The 15,583-nt window shown below is 41.4% G+C and overlaps 1 protein-coding gene across 3 annotated transcripts; it reads right to left on the reverse strand.

The window, feature by feature from the left end:
- Positions 1 to 8,217: 8,217 nt before the first annotated feature.
- On the reverse strand, positions 8,218 to 14,889 carry ccm2 (CCM2 scaffold protein). 3 transcript variants are annotated; one of them, XM_015947130.3, is made up of 10 exons: positions 14,632 to 14,889; positions 12,133 to 12,309; positions 11,968 to 12,051; positions 9,782 to 9,965; positions 9,549 to 9,685; positions 9,347 to 9,482; positions 9,214 to 9,271; positions 9,015 to 9,141; positions 8,791 to 8,929; positions 8,218 to 8,714 (listed from the first exon to the last, which is right to left on the reverse strand). In XM_015947130.3, the coding sequence occupies exons 1-10, from the start codon at positions 14,659 to 14,661 to the stop codon at positions 8,416 to 8,418; spliced, it is 1,371 nt and encodes a 456-aa protein (XP_015802616.1). In that variant the 5' UTR covers positions 14,662 to 14,889; the 3' UTR covers positions 8,218 to 8,415. The 3 variants fall into 3 exon arrangements, with proteins under 3 accessions (XP_015802616.1, XP_015802614.1, XP_015802615.1); XM_015947128.3 differs by having other exon boundaries at positions 9,347 to 9,503; XM_015947129.3 differs by lacking the exon at positions 14,632 to 14,889 and adding an exon at positions 12,637 to 12,786 and having other exon boundaries at positions 9,347 to 9,503.
- Between the last annotated feature and the right edge of the window lie 694 nt (positions 14,890 to 15,583).

The following is a 15,583-nucleotide window of genomic DNA, read 5'->3' on the forward strand; positions in this document are numbered from 1 at the left end:
TCTAAAGTGAAAATTACGTCCATGCTTAAGCTGCTTTCTTTTTGAAATCCTCCCAACGGGAGATCTGCTGTATTTGGAGATTAATGTCAAGCCGGTAACTGTAATCTGCAGAAATAGAGCTGATCTGTGTGCGTGTAAAGTTTTGCGTGAAATAACTTTATCACTTTTCCATGCATGAGCTCCTCTTCTGTGGATGCCTGCTGAAATAACTCAATGGTATTTGAACGGTGGTGGGAGTGCTGTGAACTTCTGAAGAGCAGAAACCGACTCTGGGATTTTCTTCCTGGTTAAATAAAAAAGAATCAGAACCCAAACAAAAAGTTTCAGTCCAGAATAAAATCCCAGTGTGAATAAAAATTCTAATTTTCTGAGTTCAATAAAAGTTTACTCTTTGATTGTTGAGATCTCATCTCTGTCCTTCCATGACCGTGTTATTCATTTCATGCTCAGCGCTTTCTGTTGGACGGGCGTGAAACCAGACACAACGTCGAGGCTACAGCATAACAAAGCAAACACTGAGTACATCTTTTTAAAAGTGGGTCGTGTTATTTAACAAAGAAACCCTCCACTCTGCTTTAGGCTTTATTCAGATTGTAACACACCAGGAGCTGCGATGCAGTCACTCAGCAGATGGTGACACCACAGAGGGGCTCTTCTCACCACAGCCGAGCTGCAAACAGCCGACAGGAACCGCACCGAGGCTGGAGAGAGTCCCAGATGGCCGTTCAGACTCACACCCAGAGGCGGTTTTACCATTAGGCATAGGTAGGCGGCCACCTGGGGCCCCCTTATGTTGGGGGGCCCCCTAGCCCTGACCGCCAGCACCCCTCTGTTAATGCCACAATATTCTTATTACCAACCTGTGGCCGCAGACAGGATTGGACATGCGCACTTCTCATTACCATAATTCCTGAACCATTCAAGATATCATTAAAATTCCAAAAGTGCTGAAAAGATAAAAAATGGGGCTTTCCGTGCATATACAATACATTACGGTAGCCACCGGGATTCCCTGTCTTGAGCGCACCGAATCACAACAAAGATTCAGAGACGTGCTGAGTTTGTCATCCAAAATGCTCCGTTTTATAACTTTTGAATGGCTGATCAGATTCAAATAATTCCAACGGTTCCTAAAAGTACATAAAAGCAGCTTTCCAACGATCTATAGCATGAAGCAATCAGAGTTAGGGAAAATATCGCTACGAGGGGAAATCCTGCTGTACAGCCTGATTGAAACGGAGCGCAGCGCCGCGGTGAAAGCGGATAACGGAACGGGGAAGCTAATTAGCATAAAAAGCCAGCAAGAAATTATGGAAATACCTCAAAGAAAATCAGCACGATCTATTAGGTGTCCCAGAAGGCTTATATCTGAAGTCAGTGACCATGAAGAAGGACAGATCTCCAGTGAACCAGGATATGAACATTTGTTCAGTCTTTATTTTTTATTTTTTTATTTGAACAACCCTCAACTATTTGGTAATTGTAAGATTCAGCATCATTCCAGCATTATTTATCTTTTTACAATAAATAATTATTTTTGCTAAAACAGATGTTTTTGGTATAGCAGTGCACAGTGTGCCAGAGAAGCACCCCATGGCGGTGTGAGGTGTGCAGGACTCTGCCTGCAGCTGGAGAGAAACTGCTTCAAGGTCTACCACATCAATTAAAAACGTCTGAAAGTTTACAAAATAAATGGTCTTAAAACTGCTACAAGACACCAAGGTTCAAACTTTTTTAAGAATAGATGCATTTCAGTTCAAAGTTTAAATTGTTTGCCCAGTAATTTTGAAGTTCCTGTTCAGTAATAACTGTAAAAAATTCAAATCCGTTTTTTGCTTTTTTCACTTTTAAGCTGATTTTTTAAAGGCTGTAATAGAAATACATTCTAAATAGAAGAAGAAGAAGAAGAAGAAGAAGAAGAAGAAGAAGAAGAAGAAGAAGAAGAAGAAGAAGAAGAAAATATCATTTCTATAGCGCCTGTCAAGATAAAAATCACGAGGCGCTTCACAAAAACAAAAATATAAATATAAAAAAGCATTTAGAAAATGTTTAAAAATATATTTAAAATGAGCAAAAATAGGCAATTGGGATTTAAAAGAAAAAATGTTAAGAAAGAGAGAGAGTGAATAGGAAAGAGGGAAATCAGTGGATCCTGAGGAAGGTGGAATAGGTGGGGAGAGCAGAATAAAGAGAGAGAGGAGAAGAAGGTCATACAAAAGCCAGCCTGAACAAGTGAGTCTTCGGCTGCTTTTTAAAGGAGACCACTGAGTCCACTGAGCTCAGGCTCAGGGGGAGAGAGTTCCAGAGTCTGGGGGCCACAGCAGCAGATGATCTGTCACCTTTGGTCTTTAGCCTGGTGCTGCACAACCAGTAGGCTTTGATCACTGGACCTCAGGGACCTGCTGGGGGTGTAGGGACTAAGAAGATCACCAATGTAAGATGGTGCTTGTCCATGTAAGGCCCTATAGACCAGAACCAGGATCTTGAAATGAACCCTGAAGTTGACTGGCAGCCAGTGAAGCTGGAGGAGAAGTGGCTTCACGTTTCTTTTCGTGAAATGTTATAGTGGTTTGGAAATACAAACCATACACTAAAAGCTGAGGTTGTTCTGAAAAAAGGAGAAGAGTTACACACACTTTGCACTTTTTATTACAATTTTACAGCTATAAGATTAAAAAAAAATACCGGGCGGCCCTGTTATAATTATGGTCATAAGAGGGTTATTAAGACGGCGATGCACAAACAGGAAGTGATTGGTAGTCATTCCACTCCAATCCAGTTGGTGGCAGTAATGCACCAAATTGTTGTTTGCCAAGTGCCATAAGACCACAAATATGAATAAGAAGAGAGGCGGGAGCATTCGTAACAAACTCAAAGCGATAGTCAAAACATTAAGCATGACATGGAGTTATCCTTGTGGCTCCAATAAGAGAAAGAAGCAGCTTGCTTCATAAAAGCTTTTATCTTCACTTCTGAAACTGACATCGTTTTTCGATGTAAACATCAAAAGGAAGAAGAAAGGAAAGACTATGGAAAATGTTTAAAGGGAGGAAAACAGACCAAAATGGACAGGAGCGCTGACAGAAAAAAGAAAGCAGAGCAAATATTGAAAGCACTCAAAGGGAAGGAAATACAGGAAAAAAAGAGGAGGACTAATAAAAAGGGAAAATAACTCGTGTCAGAAGAGGGGAGAGTTTCGCAAATCCAGTTAAAGGTAAGATTGTCGAAAATTTAGTGTAAGGGGCCCCATGTCTGTGTTCGCCTTGGGCCCCCAAATTGCTAAATCCGCCCCTGCTCACACCGAGACGTTAGTGTAGGAGGACGCTGGCACTCTTCAACAGGTGCTGCTAGGATGAAGGTTTAAAGACACACTAAAGGGAGTGCAGTTTTATAACTGATCAATTTGACTAATTATTTGGGGAACTTTAACAGTTATTTATATAATATAAATAAATTGTATTTTTACTGTTTAATTGTGTGGAAATGCACATTTTAGTGGTCACGGGGCACTTGGATACAAACAAGAGCGCAAATAAACACAAGTAACAGCCAGGGCTGGACTGGGACAAAAATTCAGCCCGGGCATTTTGACTGGAGACCGGCCCATCACCTGTTTTTTTTGGAAAAGACATTAAGCCTTACGCTGTTTCTGACACACACCTACGTACACTTTCTTATTGGTAGTATTTATGTATCAATCTAATAAACGTAAACCTACACCATCCTTCCTATCCTGGTATTCTAAAAAGTAGGGTTGGGGGTAACTGATTATTTTTAAAATGATTATTCTGACGATTATTTTATCGAATAGTCGACTATTCTAATGACTATTTAGATAATTAATCTAGCGATTACTTTTCTATTGCACAATTACTAAAAACCAAAAAATTCTCAAATAAATTCCTCCAAAAAATTGATAAGTTGTTACTGTAAGAGAATAAACACTACAGGCCTTCCATTTTGTATAACACTGCTTTTATTGTGTTGCGGTTGTTTATGTTCTGGTGACGTGTAGAACTTGGGAGTGCAGGCTGCTGCCTGAGAGGTGGTTGGAGACGGAGTGTCTCCATGCTGCTTTGTTTTGGTCACTTATGTGCGTGAGGCAAGTGGTGTTACGACCCTTCCTGGGGAGTCACGTGTTTCTCCTATTTTAACTGTAAATCCTTCTAGCTGTTATAACAAGAAACAGATATTCGGACGGAATATTTTCATGTTTATTCGAATATGATTGTGGAACACACCCAGCATCATAATAAATGAAGTAATGTTTATGCCAATTTAAGCCTTTATGGGTGACCAGGACTCTGTGATAAATTTTTGGCAAGGGAAATTATCATTTGTTGCCATTTTTGAGGTGTTTATGAATGTGGAAGACACCCAGCATCCTGTGATGGCACTAATAACATCAAGAGATAATAAATAAAGTAATATTTAGGTAAATGTAACCCTTTACACGTGACCAGGACACTGTAATCAATTTTGGCAAGGGAAATTATTTTCTTTTTTTTTTTCTTTTTTTCTGTGCCATTTTTGGGGTGTTTATGATGATACAGTGGGCAGTATGAGTACAGTAACATCAACAGATAAAACATAAAACCCTTATTTGGTCAATTTTAGCCTCCATGAAAATCTTAGCAATTCAATCACTTTTTGGCAAGTAAAATGCCATTTTAGTTGTCTACAATTAAATCATCAATAAAGAATTTAAAGATATTTTGAGGCATTTCTTATAGGTAAACGGGAGGGTGTAGTCTATAAGTGACAATCTTAATTTTATGTGCTGAAGTGCTTTTATCTTGTTACTTTTAAATAGAGCAACGTAATGTATAGATAGTAACCTACACAGTGTCATTAAAGCCAAAGCTTGATCATTTTAAATACTTTTTTTCAAGTAAAAATGTGCCCCAAACTAGTTAACTGTGGCTCCATGTCAAGTGGACTAAAGAAAGGAAGGGGAAAAAAATTAAATCGCTGGAGAATTGTTTATTTCCATTTATACAACGTTTACATTCAATACAGGGTGCCATTTTACAATGTTTATTTATTTTTTTAGTATCAAGGCTGTAACATAAAGAAAGCCAGTTCTTATCACAAAGTTTGTGGCACAAACCATCTTTCAATCGCAAATATTGCAAAAAGGATTAATATATCCTCATTGTGAACGTTTAAGACAAATAGCAACACTTAAAACAACTTCCGAACTGGAAAAACTAATGTGGCAAGGTGCAGAAACGAGTGCCGGGCGGGATTCGATCTCCAGACACCCGAGTGAGAGTCATACGCTCTAACCAGTCAGCCAAAGGGAGCATCTCCTTAACCAAGCAGCCAGGGCACATCATCAATCGGGACATTGTGGATGCTCACACTGCCACATCTTCCTCCCTCTTTCCACAAGCACGTCCTCGTGCTCCCGCGCAGGGTGCCACAAACACTGCCACACTAATATCCGCGATAAACATCTGTTTAAGTACCGGAAGAGGTTATCTTTGCTTTCTGAATGTCCATATTGCTAGATATGCTGAGTTTTAGGGCGAAATCCTGGGGAATTTTGTCTAGAAATGCAATTACCTAACCGTGCGCGATCCCGCGGTGGCTAATCATTTTTTGGCAGCGAGTCAATTTATGGCACAACACCGGCTCGGGTTTCTCCTCCTCCTCCCTCTTTTCTTCTCCAACCTGTCGCTGGGCTGAGGCTCCATCACTTCCTAAATTGATTTTACTTGAACCTTCACTACCAAACAACTGTGAGATTTTAACACATGTGCCAGCATCAGCCTGAAGGGCCAGTTTCTTTTTTAGTCGAATTTTCTCCGCTCCTCCTTTCCGTTTTTTGTTCTCCATTTTGTAAAGCTCGTCTGTCTGTTTACTGAGATTCACAAACAACTGGCGGGTGCATCAGACCTCTGGCTATTGGTCCAGCCCAGAGTGTATTATTACCAATTGGCCAATCCACCAACTTTTACGAGGTGTCGCGTGGGGCGGCGCGGACAAGTTGTCCGCAACAACTAGAGGCCAGGAAAAAAAAAAAAAAAACAGACACCGGCCCATAAAAGATGAAAGGGTCGGCCCAGCGGGCAGTTGCCCGCTATGCCCTATGGTCAGTCCAGCGCTGGTAACAGCGGAAGTGGAAAAGTATAAATGCTTCTCTAGTCGTCACAGATGTAAGGAGAGGGGCTTAGGGTGCAGTACATTTTTCTACCTCTAGGTGGTGGCCTCAGAAAAAACCCTCCAGATTTCTGCTTTAATTTGTGCTTTTTGGTCCACTGTTTTAAACTATAAAAACAGAAGCTGTAATAAATGTTTAAAACACCACATTCCATAGCTATGTACTAGAGGTGTATGTTGGCAGAGATCTGGTGATGCGAGATTGAAAACCAGATATTTGCAATGTTTAGGACTGAATTTAATTGGAAATTTGAGGCCAGACACTTCCATTACACATTTGATTATCATCATACTGCATCATTATTTTTACCTAACGTCCCGAGAGTCGTGGAAAACCCTCCATCTAAATGCTCAGTTTACTTTATAAAAACAAAAGCTGATGTAAATAATTTAAATGTTTTATTGCTAAAAGTCACTCTTTAAAATGTTTGTGTGAAATTATCCAATATTTAATCCCTGAAGGGTTAAAAAAATGATGCAATTAAACTTCAGTTTAATTAAACATTAAAGTGTGTCTTACTTAAATGTATTAACCAAAATCTGACAAGTGTTACCTATGGAAGCCCATTCCCGCCACTCTGACTAAAAATATTATTTTTATCTCTTAAGATGTAGCCATCTCAATAATGACTCTATATATCCTATAATTAAGACGTAGGTATCTCAATAATGATGCCGCTACGTCATAATTATGTGAGAAATGATTTCTTTAATCAGAGGCAGGAATGGGCTTCCATACTTATTAAATTGTCCATATTTTGGTAAATGAAGAACTATTGCAAAGCTGTTTGATATTCGGCTATGCTGTGCTGAGACCTGACTGAGATTTAACAGTTAAAACGGTAAATCTGTGTCTGGGTGTGTTGGAAAATGTCATAAATGCAAGTTGTTGATATAGAAAAAGTGCTTTTGGGTTTCTTTGAGCCATGTAAGTGAAACAAACCTGAGCAGTGGTTAGACAGGTGTTCCACTGAAAGATTAAGACAAAAAAGGACAATCCATGACAGACTTATCTCAGATGAACCAAATCTGAACTAATTACAGCTCAAGAAAACTTGAGAAGTGGAGGTTGTTTCTACTTTGACCGTTCACATGAAGTCTTAATCTGACCACAGCAGTAGGTCAAAACTGTGGTTTGGTCCGGCTCCTACAGTTACCACCCCATTTCTTTTGATACTTAGCAGGATAAATAAGTTAAACGACTGTGTGAGGAGTCTGCTGGGAGGCCTTGGAGAATGGAATGTGACTAAGTAGAGCCGTCCTGCCAACTTCCTTTTTGAGATGCGCTGAAACTAATCCCCACGCCATTCAGCAGCATCCAGCTGGATTACGCTCAGCATCAAGTTCCCTTGCAGCTTGGGCGCATCCAAGCAAATGATGAGAAGAAGGTAATTAGATTACAAAACTAGAGGGAGGTTTCACGTAGGAAAGTCAAATTAAACAAGCTTATTTCAACTTTGACAAAAATCAGAGCACAGCAGTCAAGTAAGGGAAAAAGGTGTTTTATGCAACTTCATGATGCACTTCTGCAAAACTAACAGAGTCCGTGTAAATAACTATGTAATAACCACATTTGAGCGATCAGTCTGTTAGTAGTACTGCAGGGTACAGGCACAACCTCACAATGACTCGAATGATGATGTAAAAAATAAACTCAAACTCAAATAAACGTGCATCAGCCATCCATGACCTGGATCTGTCTCACACACACACACTCACACACACACTCACGCACACACACACACGCACGCACGCACGCACGCACGCATGCACGCATGCACGCACACACACACACACACACACACACACACACACACACAAAGGAGTAAACACTGATTAACAGACGATGGTGTAAAAACCGAGCCGAACATCGATAATTATACAAACACTTTGACTGCAACTCCACGTGGAAGTGATGGAGGAGACTGAAGAGCTACAGAAAGGTGTCGTCTCCAGGCTCCTGCACCGAGCCCAGACCGTTGCTACATTACAGATGGCAGAGGCAGATGCTGCCAGTAAACGATTATAAAACCATCTTAAAAATAAGTCGGGATAGAAATCCATCTGAAATGCTAAACGAGCCAGCGATTTCCAACGCTCATCTCCGCTTAAGTGCATTTGTTGTCTCAACAGCAGCGCAGCGAGGTCTGAGTGTACGTGGAGTTTAGGATCGTCCTCTTCACAATCAGAGGATTACGCATGGGAGCCGATCTTGGATCGGTGCCGTATTCGTATCTTCACTTCTACGTGTCAGGGGGTCACAGCCTCCTGGTCCACGCTGCAGCCGAGTGCTTCGATGTCATTGCTGATGTCTGTGATCATGCGGTCCCACTCGTCGCCCTCCGAGTCATCCCGACCCTCGTCGGACGCCGTGGTGTCGCCGCTCCCTTCCGCCGCTCTGTTGCCGTTGGAATCCGACGCCGGGCTGGCCACGCGTTTGCACCGGCCGAAGCTGTCCGTGATGATGCCCCGGCCGTCCTTCACCCCGATCGTCTCGAGGAAGTTTTCAAAGTGCTGGCTGTCCTTCTCGGGTATGAAGGGACGCAGACCTGCAAGGGGAACGGTCGAGTCAGACTCTGTGGCGGTATACTTGGCTTTACTGGGTCAGTAAAACAGAGTTAGTACCCAGTAGGAGGAACTTCCTGCTGTCCCCGTAGAGAACTCTCAGATTGATGCAGAACTCGTGAAAGGATGAACCGTTTCTGTACTCGTGGAGCAGAGCAGCAAACTGCTGGATCTCCTGGGAGGACAGCTTCGTCCGCAACTGGTCAGAAACACACAAACCGCTTCAGATGTAAATAGTCTTCACTTTTTTAAGTGAAAGCACAAAAGAAGGTAAGAGGATGTACTGTTGTCATGTAGTCCTGCAGCAGCTCTGCGGCGGTGGTGCTGAGCTCTCCTTCACTCGCCGTCTTCTCCTGAGGAGACGCAGGGGCGGACGCAGATGGAGAGTTCCCGTCTGCCATCTTGAAAGGACTGAGGACAGATTATCTCTGATCAGCTTGCAGCTCTCGTGATCTCTGTCCATCCGGGCTCAGATATACTTACAAAGGGCAAGCGTCTCCCTCCAGAGTCTCGCTGATGTCTCCTCTGCACGAAGAGTCGTCTTTAAAATGGACCCAAAAAATAACACATTAAAGGTCTTTGCTTTATGGTTTACCTGCATATCTCTGCTACTTACCACTATGCAGAGAAGGGTATCTGGTAGGTGTTGTAGCCCCATCAAAAATAGCTCTGTCTAGGAAGTCTATGGTTGATTCTGTGTAAACGATCTGAAAGACGTGGCTGAGCAGAAGACACAACTCCTCCGCTGCAGCCTGGAGGAGAAAAGATGTCCGCTGTTAATTATGATTACACTCCGACTGCTCACATTCATCATCTACCTTGTTGTCGACAGCCAGGACGAGCAGACAGCAGACCTCCACGAGCACGGCTCCGCCCTCCGACAGCGAGCTCAGAGTCTGGGATTTGTTTAGGTCGGGACACGAGCTGGGACAGGGAGACCCTCCAGACTCCTGGGCTGAAGAACAAAAACATAAAAACACAATAAAAATGTTTATTAAATAAAAAATAAAACTGTGACTTGTGTCAAATCTGATTAGGAATCATTCATTACCCATTTTTATCACCACCAGGTGAAGCGAGTCGTCCCTGATGTACGAGACAGCGGCGATGTCATGAATCGGCACTCTCAAGATGATGTCCTCGCCATCTCGCCAAACTAGCTTGATGTTGTACGCGGAGAGGCTCACCACGGCGTCCTGCTCTGACGTCAGCTGGCCTGCCAGCTGATGGGACTTCTGTTAGATTAAAAAAAGCCTGGAATAAATAAATAAATAAAGCTACTCGCTGCCATTTAGGTATCAGACATGTAGCAGTAACTAGCAGTTTTTCAAAATAAAATACAGTGAGGAATTAATTTAGTTGCTTCTCATGTCAGAGTTTGAAACTAAGATCTTATGCTGCACCAGCGCCACATCTCCGTCTGCCGCTGAAGAAATTTGGGACGCGTCGAGCTCTTCAGTTAACATAGAGCTAGACAGGAAATAACACAAGGCATCAGTGTAAAGCATCAGGTAAATTTCAAAGTAAAAGACGAATGGAGAGTTACGATTCCTTAAGTTTGTAAATGCCACGTCAGGGCTGGACTATATAAAAACCGTCATTTTAATCAATATCAATAATGATTGAAAACTATTACAAATATGGAGCCCTAGCCCCTTGATGCCATTACTTAATGATAACACAAGTTGGCTGCGTTTCTAGACTTGGCTTTAATCGATTCTCTGCTAATTTTGCAAAAGACTGTAGTTTGTTTTTGTCAGCCTTGTAAAAATGAAAATACCGCCCCACTGGTGAACTACTGTCACCTCTGGATGCTGCGACGTCTTGTTTACGTCACATTGCTTTCCGTTAAGGTCTGAAAGGGGTGACGCAGCGTTCCTGGGTCTGGGTCTGTGATTGGTTGGGTGTGAGTAATGACTTACCCGAAGGGCTAAAAAGGAAAATAAAAAACTTTCTATTGATCCCTTTTTTTTAAACGCACCACACAATGCGTCCAGCCCTAGATCAGCTGTTTACCGGTGGCCAAACGGCTCATTTGCTTCCTGCATCTTTTGACGAGAGCAGCGATGTGTTCATCCCGGCGGTGGAGAGTCACAACATTATAAATAACATCACGCTTCCTTTTTACAAAGACATCAGCAACAAGAAGAAGGCATGGACCAAAATAGTCATAATACAGGGTATCTGCAGGTTCAAGGGAGCCAAATTTAAGACTTTTTAAGACCTTTTTTAAGGCCACTTGGACCAAATTTAAGCTAGTTTTTAAAATTAAATTTAAGCTATAATTTCCAGCTATTGCCTGGAACCGGTGCTAACCACGTCACGAACGTGGGATGCATGCAGGAACCATGCTGGAAGCAGACTGCAGCACCTGGTATGTCAGCTCTAAATCTTCCAAACAGACTGGAACAGCAACTCTGTAGTTGCAGATAGGATATTGTGGCCACAAGGGGCGGTAGCGGCTGGATGGCCTTTCACTAAAACTGTAGAGTCATTTCAGCACATACTGGCTCAAGAAAACGATTTATAAACATGAAAAAGTTGCATAGTATGGAATTAAACCCTCGTGCGAGTCACGACAAAACTGCACAGCTGCTGTAACGCGGCGCAGGCGCGCCTGATGTTTTCTTGAATCTTAATGATCTCATGCTAGACTGTAAGAACTTGCGTGATCTGTCAGCACTTTAAATACCCTTCTTTCTACCAGACGCGAAAGCAGCGTGTAACAAAATAGAGGCGTTTTATACGTGAGCTCCCTTCCAAACAAGAGCAACGCTGATGCCAAACTGGAGCCAAAGCGTTCCACACAGCTGATCTCGCGAGGTCGCAAAATCACGAGAGAACTGCAACACCACGCGTGGTTTCAGAAGCCCACATAACAAGAAGGAAGGAGAAAGACAAATGCGTGCTTCCAAACAGGGCTTTGGCTTATTTTCTGTTGCGTTTGCATCAACGACAGAAGGTTAACAGGAAATGACGTACTGCACGTGACTTTTATTTTGAAAGTTTCAGGACGTTTTCACACAGATTTTGTGTTTGACTTCCTGTTTGATCCAATCTACAGTGCGGATTTTGACGTGTTCTGAAGGCGTAGCGTGCAAAACGTAGACTTGAAACGTCTTTTTGCTTCTGCCGGTGGAAAGGAGCCCGTCCACTACAGCGACGGCTAACTGCCGTGAAGAACGTTTCGCGCCGCTTTGACGGAAGGGGTTAGACCCAATCCTAGATCATACTCACCCTAGCATTGTCAATTAGCTGCAGGACCTCTGTCCTACTTGATGGATTCAAGTATCCTGGTACTGATGTCAGCTGCCCCAAGTACTGACAGGAGAAATAACATGTTAGAGAATGAAGTAGTTCTAAATGTATGATCGGGTCTTGTTCTCTTCTAGCAACGCTCACTTTGACTTCCTTCTCAATGTAGTCATTCAGCAGGATGTCAGGGTCGATGCGGTGGTCGGGCTGAGACAGAGAGAAGGTGTGCAGGGCCCTACGCTCCGCGGTTTTCTCCTGGCTCTTCTTGTCCCTCCCCTTCTCTCCTTTCAGGAAGACTCGCTTGAACGGGGACACGATACCCGGCTGTTAAAACAGATGAGAGACAACAAGGTGGGACAAATAAACTAAATATCATTTGTGTCACAATCACCACGGTAACAACTGCTTTCACAGCAACATCCACTTCTCCTGTCTGGACTCAGATCATCACGTAGACCTACTGAAGTTTAAAAGCAAAACAAAACAAAACAAAAAAAGTCTGCTTCCTGGAGTTGGTCCAACATCAACAACCGTGATCTAAATGTGAATGCTCCACATTTACTGTGTTAGCCATCATTCAGTAGAATACTCTTAAAGATTCTGATATTTTATGCTTCAGTAAAGCCATCTACCTCAAATTCAAAAGCCTACCTCGCTCTCCATGAGTCGCTCACAGCACAGCAACCTCCATGGATGCTTCCACCCTCACTAATCCGTCACCTGTTGCCTCCGCTCATGCACACCGACAGCTGCTAACGGACACCGAGGAGCAGGCCCGAGAAGGGTGTGACCCCAAAACTCAGAAGGAAAGTGTTTCTCGCTTTAAACTTGATCACAAGAACAGGAAAAGAGGCAGCCGCAACTTCCTGTGATGACACGCTCTTTAAGTATTGAGACACGGTTTTTGGCAGCAGATTTCCTCATCTTGTTTTTCAGGATTGGTTTTGTTTTTGTTAACGAGACTGACTAGTTCCACTGTACAATGCTGATTTCTGATGTTTCTGCTATTATTCTCTTCCTGTAACTCAGTCTGTGCACAACACACCTAAAACACAATCACAAAGGGCTGTGCATGTTCTGTAACCACATACAGAAACTGTGCAAAGCAAATTTAATTAACCCTATGAAGCTTTCCCCCTAAGTATATCGTCAATCTATTGACTTTACACTGGGTGTAATAGTCATTCTCACCAGGATGCCTGAATAACCCAAGAGCAAAAATAATGTGTCAATGAACGGCGGTTGACATTTCAATAGCTGGATAAGAGTTGGTTTTAAGCTGACGGACCTCTGTTTGATGTGCTGACATTTGATCGAGCTTGAACACCATGACACAAACGGTAAAATTACTACATTATTTAGGAACACGCACCAACTGAAGGCAAGTGCATTAACATTTTACAGCTCCTGCAGGTGAAATGTGAGACTAGAGCCTCTACCACTGACCCAAGTGACAAGCCTCAACATCAACCGTCTCATAATTAAGTAAAAAAGTTTTAAAATGTTCTAAAATTACTTAATATTCTGTATGATACATAATTATTATTTAAGTGTGTATTATATTATATGTATTAATATCTATTTAAAAGAATACATAATCATCAACATTAGTACCAAGGTAAAAAGCTACAGTTAAATAAACATTTTCAGACATCTGGTTAATTAATTAACTATTTATATGGATATTACCTGACAAAGCAGATACATTAATTAGTTAATTTAAATCAGATGTTAAAATAAAAGCTGCCTTGTTTTCTAACCAGGGAATGTGAGCTCATATTAAGCAAAGTGTGATCTAATTGTGCCACCTAGCCGCAAAACCAGAACTGCTCTCATTGGAGACCAAAATAAGACGGAATTTTACCAGAAAATACTCATATATATATATATATATATATATATATATATATATATATATATATATATATATATATATATATATATATATATATATAATACATATCAATTGCAGGTTTTTATAAAAAATATTTTAGCAATAACTATAAAAACATGATTACTGGACTGATTGCAGAAAGGATCAAACCAACACAGCTGGTTACTGAGCACTGCTGGATAAACATTTCGTTATCACATTTAACCTTATTTATTATGGAATAACAACGCTTTCGTATCAAAAGGACACGTTTCCATGAATACTATCGATCATTATACAGACAAATTAAGACAAAAAATTGCATTTTACAGCTTTTGTTTGTGACATAAACTTCGTAACAACTCAGATGTGCTCATTGATCTTAGTCATTTATATTGAGAAACGTTTCTTGACCGCTGACCAATGCTCACAAAAGTATATCGCTTATACAAATAATAATATATATAAGCAAACAAAGTAAGAAAAGATTCAAAAGTAGATCTGATGCTAGCCAGCACTAACTTAAAACATCTTCTCTGCCTCAGATTTAATTTAATTTGCGTTATCTTACATTACATTTAGTCTTGCGTTCTTAAAGGTTATACCAGCTAGTGAAATATACAATCTGTAAGTTTGTTTCAAATGAAAAATGACTTTCCGGCTAAAACTTTTACTGATGTTTGTGCTACTAAACTAGCTTAACCGCTAGCCTTCTCTGGCAAGCTAGTAGGTTAGCATACAGCCAACTTGCTGAAAAGTAGCTCTCGACCCACCTTTTTCACTTTTTTCACATCTTCCTCCATTTCTACATGAAGATTTTCGTCCTCATATTCAGCTCGGAGATCCAGGTGTGACAAAATGTTCCCACCAACCGAAGCTTTTTAACTAATATGACAACAGTTAACTCGCTAGGCTAACGTAGCTTTAGCATTAGTAAAGCGATGCTGATGGCAAAACGCCATCCTAACCCCTTCTTACTGTTGATTCCTTTGCTAAAGGAAGATATTCGCAAGTTTTAAATGAAAGTGACGTCTCCATGAATTCAGAACAAGGGAGGAAATGTTGTGTTGAAAAGACAAACTCGAAGAAAACAGTAAAAAGTTTTCAATCGTGCCGCCATTTTGGGCGTTAAACTCTGGTGGTCACTGGTCCGGCGTCTCTAGCATCATCACCACCTCCATCATCATCATCATCATCATCATCATGCTTTTGCTCAACCAAAACAGGATGCTGCGCTGTACAGTGATTACATACACTGTCAGTGTACTGATAAATAACTCAATATATATTATAGTTTTTGTTAGTTTGCCTTCACCAACTCCAGTCTTCATTATTCTGCATGTTTCTCTGCTCCAACAGTACCTGCATGCATTAAGATAATGTGTTTGTAAGTAAGTAGATCAGATGTGCCTTGTGTTTTATTTTATTACATATATTTCTGCATTTTGTAGGTTTAATTACCTGTAGATTGTTTTTTTTTTTTTGCTCAAATGAGAAAATCCCAAGATGTGAGTGTCACGGTCAGACCTAGTGACGATCAGCCGGATCCAACAACAGCCAAACACAGAGAAAGTTGAGTTTATTTAAGGAGCTGTTAAAGCAGGGGTGTCCAATCCTGGTCCTCGAGGGCTGATATCCATCACGTTTTTGTTTTAACCTGCTTCAACACACCTTATTTCAATCAGCAGGTGATTAACAGGCTTCTGCAGAGCCTGATGAGCTGCT

Source organism: Nothobranchius furzeri, chromosome 2, assembly GCF_043380555.1.
Source record: "Nothobranchius furzeri strain GRZ-AD chromosome 2, NfurGRZ-RIMD1, whole genome shotgun sequence".
In the NCBI taxonomy this organism is placed as follows: Eukaryota; Metazoa; Chordata; class Actinopteri; order Cyprinodontiformes; family Nothobranchiidae; genus Nothobranchius; species Nothobranchius furzeri.

Excerpts from the sequence above, each read along its gene's own strand:
- ccm2 (XM_015947128.3), bottom strand. The coding sequence starts at position 14,661 with ATGGAGGAAGATGTGAAAAAAGTGAAAAAG. Across the intron at positions 9,142-9,213 it reads GAGGGAGACGCTTGCCCTTT|TCCTTTCAAGATGGCAGACG; the intron begins GTAAGTATATCT and ends ATCTGTCCTCAG. Across the intron at positions 8,930-9,014 it reads TGCAGGACTACATGACAACA|TTGCGGACGAAGCTGTCCTC; the intron begins GTACATCCTCTT and ends GTTTCTGACCAG.